General features: G+C 63.5%; 2 protein-coding genes across 6 annotated transcripts; both read right to left on the reverse strand.

The window, feature by feature from the left end:
- Positions 1–5831: 5831 nt before the first annotated feature.
- DUSP8 (dual specificity phosphatase 8) lies at positions 5832–25197 on the reverse strand. 5 transcript variants are annotated; one of them, XM_077961657.1, is made up of 7 exons: positions 25057–25197; positions 17942–18280; positions 16195–16333; positions 10579–10745; positions 9791–9950; positions 9473–9596; positions 5832–9243 (listed from the first exon to the last, which is right to left on the reverse strand). In XM_077961657.1, the coding sequence occupies exons 2-7, from the start codon at positions 18170–18172 to the stop codon at positions 8175–8177; spliced, it is 1890 nt and encodes a 629-aa protein (XP_077817783.1). In that variant the 5' UTR covers positions 18173–18280; positions 25057–25197; the 3' UTR covers positions 5832–8174. The 5 variants fall into 5 exon arrangements, with proteins under 5 accessions (XP_077817783.1, XP_028688848.2, XP_028688847.2 ...); XM_028833015.2 differs by lacking the exon at positions 25057–25197 and adding an exon at positions 24216–24586; XM_028833014.2 differs by lacking the exon at positions 25057–25197 and adding an exon at positions 24216–24397 and having other exon boundaries at positions 17984–18280.
- On the reverse strand, positions 6505–7326 carry LOC106993156 (uncharacterized). The gene is given in 6 exon segments (XM_077964788.1): positions 6505–6707; positions 6710–6727; positions 6730–6961; positions 6963–7114; positions 7117–7196; positions 7304–7326. Coding segments are annotated over 6 exon segments (708 nt in total).
- Positions 25198–25434: the final 237 nt, after the last annotated feature.

Here is a 25434-nt window from a genome sequence, read left to right on the forward strand (position 1 = left end):
CGGACCCGCGAGGGGCGCGCAGGACTCGGGAGCCGAGGAGCAGCGGCGCTTTGAGGATGGAGCGCGCCGCGGAGGGCGGTCTGGGAGTGGGCGCGGCCCCGCCGGGCATGAGGTCATCGCGAGCAGCGGGCGCACCCACCGCGCCTGCCTCTCGGTCCTCGGAGCCCCCGGCTGCGCCCGCAGGTTGGGCAGGTTCTGGGCTCCGGGTGGCGGGGCGGGGGGGAGCCCTGGGGCGGGATTGTGACTGGGCGCTTCCTGCGGGGTTGGCGGCCCAGATGCCGGCGCCACCCGCGCCACCCAGCGATGCTCTGGGCCCCCTACGTCGGGGCTGACCTCACCGCCCAACCTGGCGGACCCCGCGCGCGCTAATGGGACCGCGCCCACCCCACACTGGCCGGCAGCCGCCGTCCTTGCGGCTGCGGGGTCCTTGTCCTCAGGGAGGGCGGGGCGCTACCAGTTGCACAGAGAGGTGGGGGGACCCAAACCTCCCTTCGCCCACTCCAACCCCTTCCTACTGCCCTCAATCCTGCCCCTCCTCGAGTTTCCTGTTAGGGTCCACACAGGCGAAGGGCCCTATCGGCCGCGCCTTGCCAGCCCTAATGCGCTGTCAGAGGGGGAGGCCCCACAGTGGGAATCCGGACTGAAGTCACTCCCTGGCGCGGCTGGGGGCTCAGGGTGGAGGGCTCAGGGGTGTCCGCGAAGGGCCTGCGCCCTTCAGCCTCAAAGCGCCCCCAGTCCTGTGGTTTTCTGTTCCTCTTTTGGACCCCCAGCCTGTGAGCACCCGCTGGGTAGGTGGGCAAGAGGTGACCAGCAGAACCAGGCACCGGGGCCGGGTCTGGCTTCCACACTGGCTGCAGTGCGCCCTGTCCCAGGGCGGCAAAGTCACTGAGCCCCATTCCCGCTGCTGGCCGGAGGGTCGGGTTGGGCGAGAAAGATACAAAAACTGCCCCACAAGCCCCCCTCCTGCCCCAGGACGCCGCCCCCACAGGCCAGGCGCTGGGCAGGCCTAGTGTCCTCTGATGTCGCCAATCGGGCCTGTGCTCCAGGGCTGTCGGGGGCCTCCTGGGCCAGGAGCTTGACGGAGGGAGTGGGGTGGGGAGGTTGGAGAGGCACCGGAATCTCTTTCTGCTTGGGGGAGGGGGCGGGCGGACATCAGGAGGGGCCACTGCCCTGCAGATGACCCAGAGCAGAAGACTGGGGGTTGTGGCCAGGGCGGGCTCCACCCGCCCCGACCCTCGCGGCAGGGAGGCCCCGCCCACTGTCGGGCAGGTTCTTGACTTCACCCTGCTTCCCCAAACGTTTCCGGGTGCAAACGCCCCTCTAGGCTGGGGCGGGATGGGGGAGGGGAGCCCTAGAATGGAGTTTTGTTTTCTTCCTCTGGCATCAGGTGCTCAAGTCCAAGCTCCTCCCTCCACCCGCCTCTGGCCCTTCCCTGGCTTCTATTTCCAGCTCTCCTTGGCTATTTATAGCTGCGACGGCCGGCAATTGCGTCAGTCAGGGGCAGGCTTCGGCCGGCGATGCCATTGGTGCCACCAGTCCCCCCACATCCCCCTACCCTTCCCGGGCAGTCACCTGACCTGCGAGGTCCTGGTCGGAGGCCCCAGGTGTGTGGGGGGCCGGAGTGCGTTCTGCAGGTGCGCTCAGCCTTGAGGGTGCAGGTGCTGAGGCAAAGTGGGAGGGCGCTGGACTTGGTCGGGGGAGCAGAATTCCTGGCGGGGAAGGAGTAAGTGCGTCTTCCCCTTTCCTTCCCAGAGCTTCCTCTTGGGAGCTCCCTGGGGACAGGCCACTGTTCCTTGGTTTCACGGTGGTGTCTGCAAAGACTGGGAGAGATGCCCCTGGGCCTAGCACCTGCTCCCCGTCCCCCACCTTCCAGAATGAAGGTCCTTCACTGAGTTCCTCTCCTCTCAACCCCCTACTGAGGCCTCTGTCTCCCCAGCCTTCTCACTCAACTCCAGTTCAGCTCCCATACCCCTTCCCTCCCTGAGGCCACCCCCATCTCAGCCCCTCTGGAGGGGAACATTGAAAGGTTCTGAAGCAAGAAAAGTCTCCCTGCTCAGTTTGGAAGGACCCAAGGGCGTCCATCCATGCACCTGCCTAGTGTTTGGCGAAGTCCTGCCCTGGCATCACCCTGCTTGGGGGTGGGAGGCACACGCATGTTCCCCTCATCCCACCAGGATCCCCTCTAAGCTCTGGTCCTCACAGTCAGGGGCCGCTCGTTTCACAAACAAGCCATCATCACACCTTCAGGGCCTAGTGTCTTCTATAGAGGCTTCTAAGCCAGGAGCCCTATTCTCAGGGACAGGAGTGGGGCCTGGGACTGTGGGCTGCCTTAGAGGTCTAGGGGAATGGTGCCTGAGAGACCAGGAACCAAGCCCAGTCCCAGCTTGGCCCCTGACCCTCTAAGGGACATTGACCAAGCCTGTTCCTCTCCCTGGGCCTTGGAGAGGGTCTCTCCTGTGACGTCCCACTCCAAGACAGTTAGTATGTGGTTTATTCTGGCCCTCACCCCGGACCAGAAGGCTGTGCTTTGTCTGGAGGGACTGCGCCCCCGAGCCCCAGCTGCCTGCAGGGATAATTGAGTTTCCCCACGTGCTCCCACCACCCATACGAGGCATTTGTTGTGAAGCTCTGCTGAGAGGCTCCTAATCAGCCCCTCCTCTCCCACCCTCTGTCCAGGTCCTGCCCCGTGCCCTGTGCCCTTCCAGGGAGGTAGGGGCACCCTCTGCTGGTGTCCATTGTGTAGGCCCCTCAAAGACTCCATGGCTTCCCCTTAATAGCAAGTCCTCCCTCCATCTTGCCCCCAAAGAACCACTCTTCTCAGACACTCCCCCAGACCACCTGCCATTCAGAGCCCCATCGAGCTGCACCCTCTTCTCATCAGGCCTTGCCTTGGCCAGAGGCCTTCAGCTTCTGCCTGGCTCCCCGCAGGGCGCTCCTACCTCTGCCCTTTCTCCCACGCTGTGGACCTTTGCAACGTCCTCCTGCCCCACATGCCCCTCCAAACACAACCTGGCCTTCAGAGCCCAAAACTCTCCTCCTGGAAGTCTTCCTGAGAACTGGCCCTCAGCCCTTTCTCCTGCTCAGAGTCTCTTCAGTTCTGAGCCCCGGAAGGGCCTTGATAAGTCCATCCACAGGAGTACAGTGGCAGCTGGCAGGGGTGCCACTGAGACCGGCCTCCAGCTCACTTCCAGGGACTGCTTGGCAGGCAGAGGAATGGTGCCTGAGAGACCAGGAACCAAGCCCAGCCCCAACGTGGCCCGTGACCCTCTAAGGGACATTGACCAAACCTGTTCCTCTCCCTGGGCCTTGGAGAGAGTCTCTCCTTTGATGTCCCGCTCCAAGACAGTTAGTATGTGGCTTATTCATTGGACATTCACTGCCTTCTGTATGCAAAGACCAGGTGCCCGTCTGCAGTCCAATGGAGAATGGAGGTAAGCACACAGCTTTAATATAAGACTAACAGAAGTGCAACTAATGCAATATAATATTATCACCCACCCACCTTTGCTCCCTCCCTCCCTTTCATTTACCCATCCATCCACCTCCTATCCACCCACTTATCCACCCATCCATCCATCTGTCCACCTTCCTGTCCTTCTACTCACTAGCCACCCATCCACTTGTCTATTTATAAATACCCATTTATGTATTCATCCATCCATCCATCCATCCATCATACTCATTCCTCCACCCATTCATCCATCCACCCACCTACCCCACTCATCCCTTACCCATTCATCCATTTGCCATCCATCCATAATCCATCCATCCATCCATCCATCCATCCATCCATCCACTCACCCAGCCACCCCACTCATCCCTCCACCCATTCATCCATCTGCCCATCCATCCATCCATCCATCCCACTTATCCCCCCACCTATTGATCCATTCATCCACCCACCCCACTCATCCATCTACCCATTCATCCATCTGCCCACCCATCCACCCATTCATAGATCCATCCATCCGTCTACCCACCCACCCACCCCACTCATCCCTCTACCCATTCATCCATCTGCCCATCTACCCACCCATCCATCCACCCATCCATCCATTCATCCACCATTCATCCATCTGCCCATCCATAAATTCACCTATCCATCCATCCATGTCTCCCTCCCTCATCCACCCATCTACCTACCCATCCAAGACCTATCCAGCAACTAAAGCCCTTGTCCTGGGGGGAGACACAAGTGCAGACAGGGCATCAAGCCTTTAGGGGACTCTGTGTAGCAGTTGGAGGCCGTCCACCAGTGTTCACTCTTGCTTCACCACCTACTTTGGGCAGCTCTTGGACCTCTAGGAGCCTGATTGAGTTGGTAAATGAGATCCCTCCTTCCATCTGGAATCTTACACTGCCCCCAGGGTCCTGAGACCTATGTGCCCCCAGATGGGCATCCTAGGAGAGGCCCTGTCACCCACCTCCTGGAGCTGCAGGTGCTCCTGTGCACAAGGGGTAGGGGAGCACCTCGGTGCCGCTTGAGTCAGCCATCAGCTCTTTCCAGGCCTCAGTTTTATTGACTGCTAGGGGCTGCCAGAGTTATAAATAGATGTTCTTGAGCCAAAAATAGCCTTGTGGGAGCATCAGACTATGTTTCTAGCTTTCCTCCTTTTTGAGGACTCTTAAAGATGCAGGATTCAAGGACCCTACCTCCTCCTGCAGCCCCCAAGGAGGGGCTGGTCCCCTCCTCTTCCCTTGTCTTGCTTCCTCTTCTTCCCATCTCATGAGCGCTCACACACACATGGTCTGGACAGCGTCACTGGTTGGGAGGGGTCCCTGGGATAGGTATGCTAAACCTGGAAGAAGCTTCATGAACCAGAGGTCTGTGTGGTGAGGACATATCTGGTATCCTCCACTGCAGTGTAGACAAGCCTCACTCTGGGCTGCATGCACACTGTGAATCTTTGCAGCCTGTGGCACCTGCAGCAGCCAGGTCTGCCCTCGGGGTGGGGGGCTCTGCAGGTCTGGCTGGGGCTGCCTCCAGGGAGAGGACCCTGGAGGCTGGGTACAAGCCTGGGGGAGACAAACCAGTACTTTCTACCGCATACCCTGGTGTACTTTTGATCCTTGTATGGTGTGCACATTACTTAAGATTTGAAAAGCTAGCTGGAGGCCAGGCACAGTGGCTCCCGCCTGTAATCCCAGCACTTTGGGAGGCCAAAGCAAGCAGATCACTTGAGGTCAGGAGATTGAGACCAGCCTGGCCAACATGGTGCAACCCCGTCTCTACTAAAGTAAAATACAAAAATTAGCCAGGTGTAGTGGCACATGCCTGTAATCCCAGCTACTTGGGACTCTGAGGCATGAGAATTGCTTGAACCCGGGAGACGGAGATCGCGCCATTGCACTCCAGCCTGGACCACAGAACGAGACTCCATCTAAAAACAAAACAAAACAAAACAAAAAAAACGCTGGTTGGAGACACTAAAGGTAACTAGACCCCTATTTCTGCTGGTACGTACATGCACCCACACACATGCACACAGCACACATGGAGGGGCCGGGAGGGAAGCCTCTAGCTGTTCACGCTGGGACTGTGGGAGTGAGGGGAGTTGTGGGTAACACTGAGATTTTATATCGTTTCAAGTTATTTAAGCTTTTACTAGCATGTAACCACCAAAAAAGTGTGTTTTACACCCTAAGGGTGCAGCTGAGGACCTGTGCCCATGCCTGGCCCTCAGGGACTATTCTGAGCCCACCCACGGTGTGAACCTGGGGCAAGTTTCCAGGCCCAACACACGGGCTCCTGGCCTCAGGCCTGCCTCCCAGCAGCCTCTGCCCCCACCCTGCCCACCGCCAGTCTGAAGGAAGAGGCAGGGAGTCGTGGGGAAAACATCCACTTTAAGCTTTATTACAACACATTGTCTCCAAATACAAAGGGAGGGGCCCGGAGCGGAAGGTGCAGCCGCGGCGGGAGGGGCTCTAAGGGGGTGCGGAAGGGCCGGCAGCCCAGTCCACAGAGACTGGAGGCTCGGCGGGGGACCTGCACCCTCTCCTCCGCTGGACTTCCCAGCAAATAACAGGAGGGGCCGGGTCCATTGTGGGGCGATCCCAATGCCAGGCAGTGGCCGGGTGAGAGGGGTGGGAGAGAGGCTTGGAGAGGACTCAGGGCCCAGTGGGGAGAAAGCCATCAGGTGGGGCCCCAGCCCGCCTCCCGCAGCACTGGAGGAGGCAGTGGCCAACACAGGACCTTCTTCCCCACCCTGGCAGCTCACTTTGGGGTGACCAGTGCCTCAAGAGTGGGAGCAGGGACAGACTGAGACAGACAGGACCACCCCCCCACACAGCCTGGAGAAGGGACAAGGGGAGGGGAGGAGGGGGGCCCAACCAGTGGCCCCGGACCACTGCCTCCTGGACAGCACAGGGGTGGGGGGCGAGAAGCGGGGAGCCAGTGCATCCTCCTCACCCAGGGCCTCCTCAGAAACCCAATGCAACAGACAGACGGGAGGCAAATTTACATAATTAATAATAATTAACCAATAATAATAAATACTTAAACCTCTAATCCATAGATTGCAAATACAACAATGATAGCTTATTTTGTTGGGGAACAGGAGTGGGTGGGGACAGAGGGAAGGGGAACAGGACTTTTGCTGAAAGGAGGGATGACACACAGGGCTGTGGGTGAAAAGAAGAACAAATAGAAGAAACGAGAGAGAGGGCGGCTGGCCGGGGCGGGGTGGGCACCTCCCTGGCCCTGCTCTGGACTCAGGACTGGGTCCTACCTGGGCCGCCTCTCCTGCCAAGCCCTTGGCCTCTTCTCATGGTGACTGGCCCCACTCCTAGACCCTTGGACATCTGAAGGGCAGGGGTCCCAACGGCCTGAGAGGGTATAGGGCAGGGGCAGCAGGCTGACCCACCTGGGCCCAAAAGCCACCTGTGTTTGGGGGCTGGCATGCCACCTAGAGAGCGAGTGCCCTGGGAAAGGGGTGAACGGGAGTTTCTCTCTTGAGAGGCCCCCATGGGTGTCGGGGCAAACAAGGGAGCTTTATCTGCCTTGAGGCAGCGCTCCCTAAGTGAAGCAGGCCTACCACAGAAGCACAGGGGCTTGGCTGGCGCCTGAACTCCCTGTGCGAGCAGCACCTGCTTGTGGAACCCCTCGGCCTGCAGGCCGAATTCCAAGTTCCGCCTGGGGCCTTGCTAGGTGGGGGACGGACCTGGAACAGGACTCTAAGCCCACCCCCTCCTCATACCTGGGGGTCCAGGGCTCCCTGCCCAGTGGAGCCAGCACTGGCTAGCCAGGCCCCTCCTGCCTGACTCCCAGAGGCCAAGCTCCTCTCCTGCAGTGGTGCCGCCCTGCCTGAGAGGCAGCTCTAGGGGCATGGGCAAGGGAGAAGGGAGCCCTCTTAATGGCCTTGCTGAGCCACTCTGTGGCTGGACTGGGGCTCTGGCAGGAGTTGGGGGCACTAACACCCCTGTCCTCCCCTGGCCTCCACCTCATCTGACACTCCAGAACCCGCTGCCCCAAGCCCCTACACACTGTTCTATTCCTCAGCCTCTCTGAACACCCCGGCACCATGGGGCCTAATGCCTGTCCTCCCCTGCCAGGGAAGAGCTCTGGGGCAACAGGTAGCGGGGTGCCCTCCCTGCCACCAAGATTTGGCGCCTGGAGCTGGTGGAGGGTTGGCCGCACCGCTCCGGGGCACACCAGCTCCTGCTCCCCCAACCTATGGCTTTGGTGCAGAGCCCTAGGCTGGCGCAGAGAAGGGAGAGAGCAGGAGAGGTTGGTGGGGGAAGAAGGGAGGTTCTGCGGCTCAGTTTGTGGCAAAGAAGTTTTTTTTTTTTTTTTTTTTTTCCTTTTTTTCACCTTTTTCTTATGTAAAAAGTGCACGAGAGCTCGGCAGCCTTTGCAAAGGTCAGCAGGGTTTCCCAGGGCGGGGGAACTGGGAGGGGCCCCAGGCCTGGCACCCAGCTTGCGACTGAAGGTGGCCTCGTATTGCTTAGAAACGTGTGTTTCAGTTTAAATACCAGACAGTAAAAATAGAGCTCGAGGACCACCCGCACTGTTGCCAAATCATTGCCAGAATGAACAGCTTAAATAAATAAAAAATCGAAATATTTACTTCTCGATAAAAATCCCAGTAAAACCATTTACCTTTCTTTGCATTATATATAATATATATTTATAACGGGCCCGGCTGCGGGCGGCGGAGCCGAGGGCAGCGGAGGGGTCAGGACACCTCGATGACCTCCACGCTGCCCGAGAAGCTCGCCTGCTTGCCCAGGGCGGCCAGCTCCTCGCCGCGCGCACGCCCCTCCACCATGCCCTCCTCGAACTCCATCTGGCAGCTGCGGCGCTTGAACTGCGTCTCCGGGGCCGGCTCGTCCGGCCAGCCGGTCCGCGCGTCCCGGGGCTCAGCCCTCGCTGCCTCCCGCCGCCGCAGGTCGCTGCTGCCGCCGCCCGGTCCCGGGGCGCCCACCCGGCCGAAGGGCGCAAACAGCACCCCGCCCGCCCCCTGCGCGCCCTCGGGGCTGAAGCACCAGGGCCCGTCGGGCGACGGCGTGCCCGGGGAGTCGAGCGGCGGTGCCCAGGCGCCGGGGCCGGCTGGCTGGCCAGGACCGGGCAGCCCGGGCGCCGACAGGACCGAGAGGCCGTGCCGCGGAGTCTGCCGGGCCGCGTCGCCAAAGTTCAGGCCGAGGCTGTGCGCGGGGGAGCGTGCGGGGGAGCCGGCGGGGGGCCGGGGTCGCCGGCGGGGCCGTGGGCGCGCCTCGGGTGCGGCGTCGGGGCTGTCCGGGCTGGGCGAGGGCAGGCCCAGCGCGGTCCCCGATGGGCTGTCCAGCTTGCAGAGTTTCGGGGCCTCGCCGGGGTCGGGGGGCCCGGGGCCGTCGGGCCGCCTGCTGGGGGCGTAGGCCGACTTGATGTCCAGCGAGAAGGAGCGCTTGAGGCGGTTGGTGTCCTGCAGGCGGTCCGAGGAGAGGTGCAGGCCCCGCAGGCCCTGTTGCAGCGCGCTGGTGGCCGGGGGCGTGGGGGGCGTGGGGGGCGCGGGGGGCTCCCCGCCCGTGCTCAGGCCGCCCTCCCTGGCAGCCGCATTCCCGGTGGCAGCGCTCTCTGAGGTAGGTGGTGGCAGCCGTGGCAGCGGGGCCCCGGCGGCAGGGCTGGGCGGGGGCTCCGGCGTCCCTGAGGGGGTGCCCGCGTCGCTCTGCAGGACCGCCAGCAGCTTCAGGCTGCGCTCGTACTCCAGCAGCTGGCCCAGGAAGTTGAAGTTGGGCGAGATGGATGGGCGCCTGTCCTTCACGAACCTGCGTGGGGTGGGGGGGGAGAGGCTTAGTCCCAGGCGCCCGCCAGGGCCGGGCTGCCCACCTGACGTCACCCGCTGGGCACCCATGAGCTCATGTGCGCCAGGCTGGTCTCAGGCCCTCCTCCCTTGCCAGGGGTCCTGGACGGTGGGGCCATTCTGGTGCAACTGGGCAGCCGAGGGAAGGCAGGTGACGCCGTGAGTCACAAGCGCGTGACTGGGGAAGGCGGTACCTGTAGGCGTCGTCGGAGGACATGCCCATGGTCTTCATGATGTAGGCGATGGCGATGGTGGCAGAACGGGAGATGCCAGCCAGACAGTGGACGATGACTTGGCAGCTGGAGAGCTTGGCTTTATCTGGGCAGGTGGGCCATGGGGGCCAGGTGAGGGCTAAGCCTGCACAGCTTCTCCCTGGCCCAGGGAGGGGACCCCACCTGCCCGACTGCCAACAGTTCGGGCTACTTCCCCGGGACCCCTCCTGTGCCTGTGGCCACGCCCAGCTCTAGCCTTCCTCTAGCCAGGCCCCCGCCCTCCGCCCGCCACAGGCTCACCGATGAACTCGATGGACTTGTCCAGCCAGGGCAGCAGTTTTTCACAGTAGTTGTCATTGATGGGGACCCTCATGAAGCGGCTCTCGCAGATGAAGTCAGGCTTGGGGCAGGAGTTGCTGGCGTTGAGGACGTAGCTTATTCCATTCTGCGTCATCAGATCCTGGAGGGGCGGGAGGACGGGTTGGAAAGGGGTGGGAGAAGCTGGGGGCGGGAGTGAAGGCGGAGGCTTTTCCTGCCCTGCCGTCAGGAGGGCCTTCAGAATCCTGGGGTGGTCCTGGGAGCCTTGGAACCTGTCCCGGATCCCAGTGTATCCAGGGGTGGGCCCAGGAGGCCTCTCTGGTCCACCCTGGCACCCTGGGCCTGTGTGGGGGGTGGGGGCATGGCTGGCCTCCATCTGCAGGCCCCACCCATGGCCGGTGGTGGGCTCCTAGGAATTTTATGGTTGCCTGGGTGGTGGCTTTTACCCTTTTCCATCATCACCATGTTTAAAACACGGGATTCTTTCAGAGTTGGACAGGGGCCCAGTGACATCCGAAGCTTGGCATGCCAGCTTCCCGCTCCTCCCCCAAGCCCTGCTGGGCCCTCCCCCAAGCCCTGCTGTGGTCCTGCCGGGGGCAGGGGTGGGAAACCTGGGGTCCTCCTGGGCCCCCACCCATGCTTCTCCCACACCCAGCTCATCCACTGCCTTCAGCTCCTTTCCTCCCTCATCCCCCACGCTGCTGCCAAGCTGCCTCTGGAGCTCCTGCCCCTTTCCCATTGACCGCCCCCCAAGTGCACTGCACACACACCTTGTTCAGGACGTCTTTCTGCGAGCCCAGGTAGAGGTGAGGCAGGATGCGGGTCAGGCCCACGCTGGGCACAGGCAGGCAGGGCTGGGAGAGGCTCATGGGTAGCAGGGCAGCAGGCTTGCCCTCACAGAGGCCGGGGAAGCAGGAGGAGAAGGTGGCGAAGCCCCCTGTAGGAGGAGGCCCGTCAGGTGGGTTGAGAGAACACCTAGGCCTCCCCGTCCGCCTAGGGTGCCCTGTCCACCTAGGGCACCCCATCTACTGCTGAGGATCAGTCACACCCAGCTCAGACCCGAGCCTCAGCCCAGCCAGCAAGCCTCTGGCAGCGCACCTGCTCTGGCCGCGGTGGGGGAGGGGGTGCTGCCACACATTTACAGCCCACACCTACGCCCACATTCCTCCTCACGCTAATTAGGGCCTGACCCAGCCGAGGACGCTGCTATGATGCCGGTAAAGGTGGGGTTGAGGTGGCTGGCCAGTGCGGCAGGCACTGGACCCAGGCAGGGGCAGGCTCAGAGGTCACAGGAGTCTCCTGCTGAGGGTGTGGGTCACACAGCCCAGAGGAGAGGCCCTCATGAGCACCCCCGTCTCCCATACCCACGGCTGGGAGCCAGGCTGGGCCTTCCTCCTCCCCTGCGCTGATGCAATGCCTCCCTGCCTCCAGCTGGCTGGGAGTCCCAGGCCTGGGCTTAGGTGCCAGGACCAGGAGGCCAGGGCTTCCGAGAGGCCCTCCCCCTCCCCAGGCATGACATCACCCTGGCACAGCCCTGGGGGCATTTGCCATCTGGTTATGGCTCTACTCCACCCAGCAGGGGAGGACAGAGAGTGGAGGAGCCCTGGGCACTGGGGGCACACGGGGCAGGCAGTGGGCACCCACTGCACATGTGACCGGCGTGTGCTGCTGCCTTCCACACACGTCCAAGTCTGAGGCCATAGGCTGGTGGGAGGAAATCCTCTGCCCCGCACCAGCTGGAAAGACTGAAGTGTGAATCCCTGGATGTCTGACTCAGTGACCATGGGCAGTGCACACCTTGGCTCTGGTCTCTGCTTCCTCCTCCTGCCTGCTGCACAGCATCGTGCGGCTCCAAGAAGATAATGAGCACGAAGACACATGGTGAGAATGGACCTGGCTGCCCCTGACCTGGTTGGGGTGACCACCAAGGTGGACCAGAAACTGGGCAGCACCCACCTGGTGGCTGCCAGCTCTTGGGGGGGTGGGGCCAGCACGGCCCAGCGCCACCCCAGTGACACTTCCCAGGATACGAGCCCCATGGCAAGCCAGCTCCTGCTTGTGCAGAGCCTGAGGCAGCTGGGCTGAGGCCTGCCCTATCCCACCGTACGAGGCAGGGGAGTGACTGCGGGGGCTCAGGGCCTGGGAACCCCAGGGCTCTTTTTTGTCCTGGTTTGCAGAAGAGGCTGGTGCCACATGTGCAGTGGGTGCCCGCTGCCTGCCCCGCGTGCCCCCAGGGCTCCTCCACTCTCCGTCCTCCCCTGCTGGGTGGAGTACAGCCACCCTGGATAACTCCTGAGGATAGGGGAGTGTGTGCAAACCCCTAACCAGAACGCCTGCTGTGCCAGCTCCCCGTGTCCCTAAAAAGGGCGTGACGCTGGGGGCCTGTGGAGATGGGAGAAGCTCCAGGCTGGGTGGGTTGAGGCAGCAGCCTTGGAGGAACAGTCCCTTCTGTGGGAATCTGCTGGCTGGACAGGGGGAAGCAGGTGGGTGACTTGTCACCAACGACACCCCAGCTTGCAGGTTCCCCTGAGCAGAGGCCGGGCTGGGCACTGTAGCTTCCGCTCACTGTTCTGAGCTGGGGGAGCCCTGGATGTTCCTGCTGCAGGACAGCCCCAGGGAGGGGGAGGGGCTGCACCACTTCCCTGCAGACTCCTCTGGCACCTGCTGCCTCTCCTCGTCCCCGTGCCTCTCCCAGGGATTTTGTGCCTTACTCTCTGCTTTCTCCAGGGCCTGGCCAGAGGAGGTGGTGGTGGTGGTGGTGGTGGGGATTCCATCAGAACCCTCCCACCTCTCCCAAAGGAGGTAAAGGCAGGGAAGTCTCTGGACAGGTGCAGAGACCTGACAGCTGTGGCAGCAATTCCCCGGGAAGCTTCCCAGGACCTCCCCAGGTGGAGCAGGTAGTGTGGATGTCCCTACAGACCCCACTGTGGACGCCAGGCCTAGCAGGGACCGAGGCTTCAGGGATGTCAGAACCACCCAGGCTCTGGGGGGTGAGTAATAAGCGAGGGGTGTTGGGGTTCAGTGGACCCTTTGTAGGTCCCAGCACTCTTTGGGCCCTGGGGAGGCACCCCTACCCCCAGGCATCTCCAGAGGCACCTTCCCAGTATCCCTGCTCCCTGACTCGGGGGTTGCTGGGGTGGTGCCTGCAGTTCACCTGCTATTCACAATGAAATCCCAGACTTGAAAAAAGGCGTGTGTACCAGGATGTGTGCCCGCCCCGTGCCACCTGGGAGATCCTGCAAGCGCCTATGGCCACAGTTACAGACACGCTTCTGCCCGCCACCTCCGTGACCCCCGGACTCCCTGCCAGGGCGGGGGCCGCCACCCCACCCACTTGCAGTGCAGTTGCCCGGCTGAGGGTCCAAGGCCGACTGCGGGCTGCTGCTTAAAGGGCCAGGACCCTCTCCCATCCCGTGCCGCTTGTCCCCCAGCATCGTGAGCAGCACAGCTGGAGTGGGGGAAGAGGAGTGGCAGGGGGAGGTGGGGTTCACAGCAGTCCTGGGACCCCAGCACGGCCCGTCCCACCACTCTCTCCCGCTTCCCGCAAACCTGCCCTGCTGTGGGGAGGACAGAGGCTTGTTCCTCACGTTCCGGCCTCTGCTGTCCCCGCAAATGGGCCACGGAACTGTGTCACCTGTGCTGCGGGACCCCGGAATGTCCTTTCTCCTGGGTGAGGGGCAGCACCCCTGCCCCACCCAACATATTCTTTCCCACTCTCCCTGGTTCTTCGAAGAGCCAGCCAGAGCAGGGGCTGTGCCCACCACAGGGAGGGAGGGAGTCTGAGGGCACAGCCCGTGGGCCGGCTTGGGTGCTGCCGTGAACCCACGCGACACCGTGGGGCCTGGGGCTCCTTGGCAGCTGCACTTCTGGAGAAAAGGGGACACGGCCTCAACCTTGCAGGGCAGATGTCAGCACAGAAACGCAGCTCAGAGGGTCCCGAGAGTCGGTGGGCATGACCAGGCCCCGGGAGTGCCCTCCTGGCAAATCCCAGCCCAGGCCCGGCCCCTCCCATGCCCACACCCACACCCACATCCACCTGCACACCCATGCTGTCCCACCCACCAGTGCTGGGTGAGGGCCCCACCCCGCAAACCATCCCACTCTGGCCTTGGGGGAGACAGGCCCTTCCAGGCTCGGGACTTTCCTGGGATTCGCCTGGGGGTAGGGAGGTGCCACTCTGGGACCCTTCTCAACCTCCGAGAAGGGTCTCCTGGCTCCCATTCCTGGCTAGGGCAGAAAACTGGCCCTTGGGAGGGGTCCTATTACACCTGGTGAGCTGTAAAAAGCCCCAAACTATTCTCTCTCCCCTCCCCTACCCACTAGTTCCGCCCTCAAACTTAACCTAGGGGATGAAGGTTGTATCAGAGTGCGTCATTCTATGGCTTCTGGTTCTGAGAGTTCACACGTATGTATACAAAAACCAAATCTCACCAGAGAGGCACAGGCGAGTACATACACAAATATACCTGCATGTGCATACATGCATATACACATGCGCACGCACACACATACATGCACACACACACACACACGCTCACATACACACACGCAGAGGCAGATGCTGGTCACCAGACGCCCAGAGTCATGCACAGATGCACAGACACCCCCTGACCATGACCAGGACCACACAACAATGCAGGGTGCTGGACTTACACACAGACAGGTGGGGAGGGAGCCTGGCCTCAATGCTCTTGCCCAGGACACCGGACCACCCTCGAGCCTCCGGGTGCCCTTCAGGTCCCAGGACATGGCATCTTGGGAGGTTGGCCTGGTCAAAGTGGCTGTTACCCCCTCATCCGCCTACAGCCGCCCTCAGGCTGGGTTGAAGGCACCTGCTTCCATTGGACACAGGGCCAACGGCCTGGCTTGGCTGCCCACTCCCCACCCCACCACGCCTGCACCCCACAGTCCCCCATGCCCTCTGCTTGCCTGGCTCAGCCCCTGGTAACCCAGGCCAGGTGGCAGGAGCCTAGACAAAGACCCCAGACCTGGGTGGGGGAGGGTGCACGTCCCTGGGACAGGCCAGCTCCACCGGGCTCTGGGACCTGGGCCGACCCCAGGAAGTGGATTCTACAGACACACCCTCAGTCACGGCCCAAGGGAAGAAAGAACCCTCTGGGACCACGAGTGTGTGTGTGTGAGAATGTGAGTGTATATGAGTGTGCGTGTGTATGTGGTGTGTGAGTGTATGTGAGTGTGTGTGTGTGTGAGTGTATGAGTGTGCGTATGAGTGTTAGAGTGTGAGTGTATGTGTGTGTGAGTGTATATGAGTGCGTGTGTGTGTGTGAGTGTATGAGTGTGCATGTGTATGTGAGTGTTAGAGTGTGAGTGTGTGAATGTATGTATGAGTGTATGAGTGCGTGTATGTGTGTGTATGAGTGTATGTGAGTGTATGTATGAATGTGTGTGTGTGTGTGCACGTGTTATAAGTGTGAGTGTATGTGTGTGTGCATGTATGTTATGTGAGAGTATGTGTGTGTGTGTGTGTGAGAGTATGTGTGTGAGTGTATGTGAGAGTGTGTGAGTGTGTGTGAGAGTGTGTGAGTGTGTGTATCAGTATGTATAGGGAGGTGGCTTCCCTGCCTCCAGGGCTTAGGGCCCGTTGCCCAGGCTGCTTTTGGGCCACAGGGATCCCTGGAGGCTGTCTGCTGGGACCCAGTGAGCAGCCTTGATGCCAGGCTGTTGCCAGGCAACCTGCACTTAGCTGGGCTTTTGGGGGCAGGGGGACTTCCTCGGGACCCCACGGCTCCAACTGAGTTTCCAGAGGACGGGGCCTCTGCCTCCCGCTTCTGACAGGAGCCCCGGGAGGGAGAGGGGCTCCCAGCCTGCATGCCTCGCCCTACACCTCCAGAGCCCAGCTGTACTGTGAGGTTTCCTTCTGTGTTGAGGATAGACTCATTGGTGGGTCCTGAAGTGTGGGGGTCCTGGGGAGAGGATGCTGGGGCCTCAAGAACCACAGATGTGACCAGGCACGGTGGCTCACGCCTATAATCCCAGCACTTTGGGAGGCCGAGGCGGGCGGATCACGAGGTCAGGAGATCGAGACCATCCTGGCTAACACGGTGAAACCCCGTCTCTACTAAAAATACAAAAAATTAGCCGGGCTAGGTGGCGGGCGCCTGTAGTCCCAGTTACTCGGGAGGCTGAGGCAGGACAATGGCATGAACCCGGGAGGTAGAGCTTGCAGTGAGCCGAGATCACGCCACTGCACTCCAGCCTGGGCGACAGAGTGAGACTCCGTCTCAAAAAAAAAAAAAAAAAAAAAAAAAAGAACTACCAATGTATGGAGATGCCCCTGTGCCCAGGAGACGCTTCCCTGGCGCCCCAGCCCCAGCCCCACTGCTGGCGGAGCGAGTACCTCAGGGAGGCATGGGTCCCAGACTCACCCGTGAGGATGGCCACGCTGTCGAAGCAGCCGTCCAGCTTGCTCAGCAGGATGGAGAGGAAGCTGTCTGCGGCCAGCACGCTGGCGTCCCGCGTGCTCTGGTCATAGACCACCACGTCCTGTGGCTCCGTGGCCTCCACCTGGGGGCCATGGGGCAGAGGTCAGCATGCTGCCTCCACCTCTCAATGCCCTGGCCCTGTCCCAGCCGCACTGGCCCAAGGGAATAGTAAGGGCATCAGATGATGGGAGGCAGGCAGCTGTCACCTTGCTGCCTGGAGGGGAGGGCAGGTGCGGTCACGCACCTCACACACTCTCCATCTGCCAAAGGCCCAGGTGCACACACCCACACCACACAGCAGGCCATGGGGGCCCGGAGGGATGGGCTCCTGCCCTGTGCAGCTGTGCCCCCATGCCATGCACATGGGTGAAGGGCACGGGTACTCTGGGGCAGGCCCGTGTGGAGGAGACACAGGTGACTGCAATGGGAGCCCAACATAGGACCTGGCTGGGTTCCTGGGGTGGTGGAGGGACAGGGAAGCTCAGCCCATTTCAGGAATTCCAGAGGCAGATGCCTTTGGGTGTGGGCTCTCAGTGGGGCTAACTCTGCAGCCAGCAATTCTGCTCCCCACCCTATCCCCTCCCCAACCCCCAGCGGAGAAACAGAGGGCTGAAGCAGGACCCCAGGCCCCTGTACCAATTCTGGAGGCAGTAGCTGGAAGCTGGGTTCCTCCTGCCCTCCTCCCCCACCCCAAGGGCCGGCCCAGATGTTGAGCGGCTTTTGCTCAGACAGCACCGGTGCCCCCGCCCTGAAAGCACACTCAGCCCTTAAGCCAGCTGAGCCGCCAACCCCAGGCTGGGGTGACGTCATCGGCAGCCAATGGGATCGCACTCTGCCGGGAGTCCTCGCTGGGGGTCATTAATCACCGGATTCCCCTTGTTGGAAGCCAAAGGGAGCCGCTTCTGGCCTTGGGGCGGGCGGACTCCTGGCCAGTGGCCATCCCACTTGAGTTCTCCCATTTCCCAGTTTTGAACAGGGCATATCAGTGACCCAGACCCCTCTCAAAGCCTCCGGTGCCAAGAGCTTGTCTCCCTTGTCCCCCTGTGAGGCAGTGGAAAGAGGAGGTGCCGCCACCTTCACAGGTCAACAGCCCCGCTGGCCCCTCCCCAGCTGCACCTGATGGTCCTGGGCGGAATGAGCTGTCCTTCCCCAGAAGGATATTCCTGGGGGGCCACAGAGAGAATTCTGGGTCCCCGAATACTCTGCGGGCTGGGGGGAGCTGTGGGACAGGGACACCGACTGCTCACGTGTGCCTTTTGACCACCCCTCCTGTCCTCACAGCAGGGGGAGTGGACCACACAGCTGTCCCTGTCCCGTGCAGGCCAGCTGGGCCGCTCCCACTGCCATGTGGTCACACCTTGCTCTTCTGTTCACGGCTCCCCTCTGTGAACCTGGGCCAGCCCCGGCCACACAGTCCTATCTGTGTGGGGAGGGCCCGGCACCTCCGTGCAAGAGCTGAGCGAGGAGGCCCTGGAGGGAGGGTAGGGAGGGGTGCTGCGGGAGTATGTGGGGGGGTGCCCTGAGCAGGGGCAACAGGCAGTGGTGAGAGGCAAGTGCCGGGGGGCTGCTCCACACGTCCCCGGCTGTGACCCCAAGGAGCCGAATTTGGACCAGAGGGCAGAGGAGGGGGTGCTGCCCGAGCTGAGGACCCTGGAGGTGGTGCACGCCTGGCGGGCAGTGGGCTGGGTACCTGGCTGCGTGCAGCCGGCTGGATGAGTTCCGCAATGGTCACCTTGCCCTGCTGCAGCCGCCGCTTCACCAGCTTGGAGCAGCAGATGTTGACGGAGCTGAGCACATGCCAGCTGTTGTACTCCACGAAGGAGCGGCTGTCGATGACCAGCGGCCCCCCAGGCCCGCCCCGCAGCAGGCTGGCCAGCTTCTTGGCGTCCATAACCTTCCTCGGGAGCCGGTCCCCGGCCATGGTGGGGCAATGGGTGCTGGGGAGGGTGACCCCTGAAGTGAGGGGGGGCTGCTCCGACGGCCCAGGTGTGGCCTTGCGCTGGGAGTGACCTAGCACATGGTGCCGGACCTGCAGGGACAGGGGGACGGTCAGCAGTGCTGCAGGTCCCTGGGTGGCACCCAGAGGCTCCCCAGGACAGATCGGAGCTGGGACCTGCGCCCACCAGGACATCTGAGCCCAACGTGTGCCCGTGGGGACCCTTCTCCCTCTGGTGAGACCCCGTCGAGGTCACAAGGCCAGCAGCAGGATGCAACAAGGCAGAGGGGGGCAAACGGGCCCCACAGGGAAGGGTCTGAGGGCTGGACGAGGCCAGGGGTTCTTCCTGCGGGCCCTGGGGTTCACCCACCCTTAGGCATTCCAGAACATTCCATCTCATCCCTGGGACACAGCCATCTCCCTGCTGTGACCTCTCCATCTTTTCCACCACAGGACCCCCAGCAAGTCAGGGGTCTGGACAGCGCCTCACCCTCCCTCACGGTCCAGCTCTCTGCCCTCCTCCAGGCTTGCTGTCTTCACACCTGCCCCTCCCTCCCTGGACTCCCCAGGGAGTCCAATCCCTGCAGACTTGACTCCAGCGCAGCTCCATAAGCCGATAATCCAGCCCCTGGTGGATGGTGGCCTTGGGGCTGCCTCCACTGGAGAGTGGGCTCCCGGGGGCAGCTGGATGGCAGGCAGGTGCGGGAGGGGCTTGGGCACGGGGGCACGACTCCTTTGCCACTGCTGCCCTCCTGGCCTGCAGGCTGAGGTTTAGTGCACGCCGCGTGCCTGCTGGGGGTGAGTGCCCAGCTCCTGCAGGGGTGCGTCGCACCCACAGAGTGCCCCTCCCCCAGCGGAGCCTGGGGTCTAGGGAGCCCCTTCAGGGGCTGATGGGGCCCAGGATGGGAGGGGTGGGGCAGTCCTAGGAGGAAGGTCAGTGTCGGGTACCCTGCAGGGACCAGGCCCTTGGCATGGTCTGCAAAGGCAGACTGCCAGGTAGGCAGGGGGAGTAGGGATGTTTGAGGATGGAGCCTCTGGAAGCCCCTCCTGCAGGCTTGGTGACAAGCCTCTGTCACTGCCCCACTGCCGGGCCCCATCTCCCTGTCACCTGTCAAGACTGGCCTTCCTCTGGGTCCACTTTAGACTCACAGCCCTTAGGAGGCACACAGTGTAAGGATGATGAGTTTGCTTCAACTATGGGGAAACTGAGGCTTGGGGCAAGGGTGGGACCTGGGCCACACCTGGGTCACACACAGATGGGCACTGGGTGTTCCTGCAAGGTCATCTCCCTTGTGCCCCCACGACTGCCAGCCAGTCAGGAAGTTTACTCCACCCAGCTCAGGAGTGAGGGAAGGCTGGCAGATAGGTGCACCCTGGGCCCTGTGCAGAGCGGGCTACGGTGGGCAGTGGACCCTCAGCAATTCAGACCCCCAACCCACAGCCACAGGGGGAACTGGGGGCAGCCACCCTGAGGACACCCGTGCACTGCCAACAGCAGGCTGGGGACAGAGGCCACCACCATTTCTGGACTCTCCAGGTCAGCTACCAGGCCGGCGGGGGCCAATGGGAGAGTTCACAGAGCAGCAGGTGCAAGGCTGGTGTGGACCTCGTCCCTGGCCCAGCCCTGACTCCACACTGAGGGGCAGGTCCCAGCTCCTACCTGCCCAGGAGCCCCAGCCTCCCATTCACTCTCCTTCTCCAGACACTTCAAGCTTGGCCCCTGCCTGGCCCCTCCCGCCTCGACTAGGCCCAGGTCTCTGTGCATTCCCACCACCCATCCTGCTGCCAGAGGCCAGGGAAACACCTGGCTGTGGACGGGCAGCCTCAGCTGACCCCACAGCTGACACCAGGGACTGCGGTGGCACCTGGTCAGCGGGGCCTCAGGATCCCAGTCAGACACCATTCCTGGGCTGGTGCTCCAGCCTCCACCACAGGATGGGGAACGAGGCCTGGGAGCCCTCCCCAGGGCCAGACCCAGCAAGTTCAACAGCAAAAGAGCCTGCGGCCTGCCTGCTGTGGAGGGTCTCTGCCTGCCAAGGGGGTCCCTGACTGCCTGCAGAAGAGCCTCAATGAGCTGTTTGTCCTTCCTGAGTTCTACCTGAGACTTGCACAGGTGGTGAGAGGCGAGGGCCCAGATGTGTGGTCCTGGGGAGACAGCAGCTCCAGGTGCCCCATACGACACCCAAGGGCCCAGCTCAGAGGCCCAGAACCCCGAGAAGGCCGCAGTAGTAGGACACTTGGGCTGGGGGTCCTTCGAGGAGCCGCCCCTGGCCTCAATGTCCTCATCTGTTAAGTGGGGGTGGATTCTCTGTCACTGAAAACAACAGAAGCAAACACGGCCCAGTGCAGGGAGGAGGGCAGGTGTGAGAAGAGGCCCTCGCCCTCCCTGCAGCCAGGGCCTAGGCTTCATACAGCCTTGAGTCCTGATACTCAGTGAGAGACTCGGTGCAGCCAGCCAGGCCTGAGACCCAGAGGGAGGGGAGGGAGGAGGGCAAGTCCAGCTGCAGGGCAGTGGGCAGGGGCTGGAGGGGCGGGAGGATGGGTCCCGGCCTTTACCTGTCCCTGCTCTGCCTCCCAAGCAACCCTGAGCTGGAGCTGGGCCTATCACCCACAACAGTATTGTTATTTGCAGCCGAAGGGGACTCATTAGCAAGTTAGCACCTCCACTGTCGTCATGGCAACGGCAGAGGTGCCAGGCAACCGCTGCTCCTGCGGCAGCCACCACCACGGAGCAGGCTCCTCTGCAGAGTGGGCACGCGCCCCTCCCTGCTCTCTTCCACCCACCCTGGCAGGTGCCCGGCAGTGCAGAGCCCAGTCCTCAGCCCCTCCGCTCTACTTGGTCCTAACCTTCCTTCCCACTCCCAGTACCTGCTGTGCCCAGCACGCTCCCTGCAGCTCACTGGCTCCCCACCCCCTCGGAGGCCTTCTCTGTACTGCGAAGGGCTGACCAGGTGCCCCCTCCTGCAGGAAGCCTCCGTGCTGTGCTGGCCTCTGGGAGAGCATCCTCACAGGGTCTCCTTGGACCTACAGCTCCCAGGGGGGCATGTCCCTCACCTCTGGTTCCCCAGATGCTAAGGATCGGGGCCCAGCTATGCCAGGGATGGGGCAGGTTGGGTGGGGTGGGGAACGGAGACACTAAGGACAGCCTGGTGCAGATCAGTGGGGCCAGCACTGGCCATGTGGGAACAGAGGTAAGGAAACGTGAATGGTGTTGGTCTCACGCCTCTCCTTTCACGGCACCACATGCCAAGCCCTCCTGAGTACTTGTGGCCCTGCTCTTCCAGTGCCTAGGGGCTGGGGGGTGACAGGCAGGGCTGGGGACAGGATGCCCCCTGGCACAGCCCCATACACCCTCTTCAAAGGTCTTTGAGCCCAGGAGGAAGCAGTTTCCAAGTCCAAAGTCACAAGAAGGCTCCTCCCAGGCCCACACCTTCCAGGAGGCACCAGGTAGCCACCCTCCCCTGGGACACAGCACGCCTGGCTCCGGTGCTGCATGCACACTGCCCTCTAGGTGTGCCAGAACACACCCCTTTGCACACCCACTCCACACACACTGGTGTCCCTTACCCACAATCCACCTGCCCTGTGTGCAAGTACCCACGCGTGAATGTGTGCACACATGTGGTGCTGGACGTACACTAGAGTACACGCACGTCCTTGCCCTCTGTATGCAGAATCCCCTGAGAACCCCAGGACTCCAGTACCCCGGGGGCCAGCTCCAGACTCCTTACACACACAAACTCCCACACCCAGCGCCTCTACACAGCACATTCCTGTCCCTGAGCACAGATGGGACCAGGGAGTCCCAGGCCACCCCCAACTCTCAACTGACAGCATCCTCGCCACATTACCTTCTGCTCAGCACCTAGAAATGGGGACTCATGACCTTCAGAGATAGCTGCCAGGACTGTCAAGCATGGGGGGATGGGACTGTGTCTCCCCCTTACACCTAGGCAGGCTCTTCGAGCTGTCTGGCTCACTGTCACCCACGGATGCCTCTGGAGGCAGAAATCGTCACAATAAGGAGGCTGGGGAGAGACTGGTGGGTGGCGACTCTGGGAGGCAGCGACCCTGCACTCATGCAGGTCAGCTCTCTTCCCTCACTGGGCTCCCCCAAATGCCCTCATCCCTGCATCCCCTCAGCTCCCTGGGCTAGTGGTGCAGGACCCAAGCTGGCCTACACTCTGTTCCGCTGGCCTGGGGAAGCTGTGGACCTGGGAGAAAGTGGGGTAGGGCTGGGGGCTCCCTCCGATCCCAGAACAGGGTCCGGGTAGGGCAGGGGATGGGAGGGCTTGGCACAGGGGGCCGTGAGGACATATCCAGGTTCCCTCCCTTCCCACCGGGCCTGTGTCCCTCCTCCTGGTCACTGTGCCACACGCTAAACACCAGGACCAGCCTGGGGCTTCCAAGGTTCACTGCCCTGAGCAACTCCAGCAGAGGGAGCCTCAGCCGGTGCAGTTCTCATGTCCAGAACCACCTCTCTCTCGCTGTGGGCCTGCCCCTTTCCTTGCCTTCTGCAAGAAGTGACACCTAGGTCTCACCAGGCCCCAGCCGAAGGCCCTTCGAGACACCTGCCCAGTGGCAGCCTCTAGGCCCTGACTTCAGCCCCAGCCTGAGAAGAGAAGGGTTCTGGAGCAGAGACTGACTCTAAGCTTCTTTCTGCACCTCTGTTCATGGGACTTTATTCCCAGAAACCTCCCCGAGGACAGAGGGCACCAGGGGAATAGAACCTGCCCAGCCACACTCCTGCAGCCCCAGGCTGCCTGAAGCAGGAGGTATTTCAGGGAGACTTCAGGATGAACTTCCAGCTGGGGTCACATGATCTGCCATGCGCATCCAGTGCTTATTATCAGTGAATGCATGGGACCGTCCTCCTGGTGGAGGGCTGGGGGCCTGGGGTGCTACATTCACCCCTGCACCGCCTAGGTGCAACAGTGTCTCTGGGTGGGCTGTGCCAGAAGGGAGGCAAGGGAGAGTGCCCGGGCTTGGACCTCCCCTCGGAACCCCCGCAGGGGCACAAAAGGAGCTTCCCTGGCTCGCAGCACCCCACCCCCACCCCAAGCTGCATAGCAAGAGCACTGCGGAGCCACACTACATCCTGCCACCCCCTCCTCCATCCCACAGCGTCCCCGCCCCCCATCACTGCAGCACAGAGCCCCTATTCCCCTCAGCAGAGGCCCGTACACACACCCCGGAGCAGGGAGACGGAGGCAGATTCTCCCAGAAGGGGTGACCCTGTGGGGGCTGGGCCTATTGTTGCCCCCTCCCCTCCAAGCCAGACTGTTAGGTACCCCCACCTGGTCTGCTCCGCAACCCAGGCTGGGCAGCTAGGCCTAGCGAGGTGGCTGCAGCAGCCTGGCTGTGCCAGCCCCTCCCCCAGCGCCGCGGCTGCCTCTGCAGCAGGCGGAAGGGCGCAGGGGCTTTATCCCTCAGGGGCCGGCTGGGCACCCCGGGGTGGGGGTGCGGGGCGGCCTGGACATTTGGGGGGATGGATCTGCAGCCCTCCCCTGCGACAGGGGACGGCCCCTTCTCGGGTGTCCCACGCCACAGGCCGTCGCGTCCCTCCCACGGCCGAGGCTCCACACCTCCCGGACCGGCTCCGGGCCAGGGTCCGCCTGCTCCGGCTCTGGCCCCCGCGGGGGTGCCGTTCGGGACGTTGGGGGGTCGCGCAGATCCGCGCTGGATCTCAGGTGGCCCTGGTGGGTCCCGGATTTTTGTCCCCCCCGTTGCGCACCCAAAGAAGGAGCTGCGTGGAGAAGGACGGCAACGCGGCGGGCGGGCGTGGGCTGGGCCCGGGTCCGCCGGGCGCTGCGGAAGGCGCGGAAGGGGCCTCCCTGTCCCGGGCGTCCTGGCCGGCCGGGGCCGCTCACTCCGGGGCCGCCTCCTCCTCCCGGGCGCCCGCCGGGTGCCGCTGCCCCAGCGCCCCCGACGCTGCGCCTTCCGCCCCCCGGCCCGGGCCGGTGAACCCAGTCCCCGGCGCCTGCCCCCGTCCCCGCCCCCGCCCCGCCCTGCCGGCGCCTCCGCTCACCTCGCTCGCGCTCGCCTCGGGGGCGCTCCGGGGACCCGCGCCGCGCTCAGGGCGCCCGCTCGGCTGCGCCGTCCATGGGCCCGGCGGGGGCCCGCGCAGCCGGGGCAGGGGCCGGGGGAGCGCGCGGGCCGCGTCGCCGTCGCCGCCGTCGCCGCCGCCAACGCCGCGGGGAGCGCTCGCTCGGGCCGGGGCGCGCGCACTGCGGGCGGGCACGCGCGCTCGCGGCGCGCATCCCAGCCCCGCGGCTCGGCGGGCGCGGCCGGGCGGTTCCGGCGCGGCTCGGGCTCGGGCTCGGGCTCGGGCTCGGGCGTCCGGCGTCCGGCGGGGCGGTGTGGGGGGAGCTGGCTCGGCCGCCGCGCTCGGCCGCGAGTGACAGGCCCGGGGCGGAGGGCGGGGCCGCCGGCGGGGATGAGGTCATGCCGAGCGAAAAAAGCCCCTGACGTCACCTGCAGCCAATCAGCTCGCGCGGCTCGGGGGCAGGTGACGTCAGCGGAGCCCGGGCTCGGGGTGAAGCCGAGGCGGTGGCCGCGGGGGGCGGGGTGCAGGGTGCGGGTGGGTCGCGCTGCCGCCGCCTTCTGTCCTCACCCCGGGACCGGCTCTTAAAGGGACCACGCGGCGTCCGGGCCCCCGCCTCCAGGAAGCCCTCCCGGCCCCGCGCTCCGCGTCACCCGGGCCCCCAGCCGCGTCGCACAGACCCCGGACGGTCCAGCCGAGCGGCCCCGGGCGCGACGTCCTCCCCCGGCCCGGGCAGGCGCCGGCGCCGCTCCCCACTTCGCCCGGCCTTTGTTGGCGCGGGGCCGCCGCGGGGGAGCCCTCCCCAGACCCGGGCGCGGCGTTTTACCTGCAGCGGCTGCGCTCGCCCCGCCGCGACCCCCGCAGGACGGAGCCGGAGCCCCCTGCACCCGGGCGGACCGGGGACCCTCAGAGGCGAGCCGGCTGCCTCGGGTCACACATCCGCGAACTCCGGGGGCGGGCTCCCCAGGACGCCGCCGCCCCCCACGACCCCCGCCCTCCCGCTTCCGTGGAAAGCCGCCGCGACGACCCCCGTGCGGGTTGTTGAGGGGCCGTCCTCCGCCGACCGCTGTGGGAACACCTCCGCGCGTGCGGCGGGACGCGGCGAGTCAGGGGCAGGAAGAACGCACGGGTAATTGCACCTTGGGCAGGTGTTGGGCGGGAGCAAGGGGGTCAGACTCGCGCTGCAGGGGGAGGGCGGGGAGGC

The sequence above is a fragment of the Macaca mulatta genome, chromosome 14, assembly GCF_049350105.2.
Source record: "Macaca mulatta isolate MMU2019108-1 chromosome 14, T2T-MMU8v2.0, whole genome shotgun sequence".
Classification (NCBI taxonomy): Eukaryota; Metazoa; Chordata; class Mammalia; order Primates; family Cercopithecidae; genus Macaca; species Macaca mulatta.

Excerpts from the sequence above, each read along its gene's own strand:
- DUSP8 (XM_077961657.1), bottom strand. The coding sequence starts at position 18,172 with ATGGCCGGGGACCGGCTCCCGAGGAAGGTTATGGACGCCAAGAAGCTG. Across the intron at positions 10,746-16,194 it reads CAGCGTGGCCATCCTCACGG|GGGGCTTCGCCACCTTCTCC; the intron begins GTGAGTCTGGGA and ends CTCCTCCTACAG. Across the intron at positions 9,244-9,472 it reads TCCTCCGACGACGCCTACAG|GTTCGTGAAGGACAGGCGCC; the intron begins GTACCGCCTTCC and ends CACCCCACGCAG.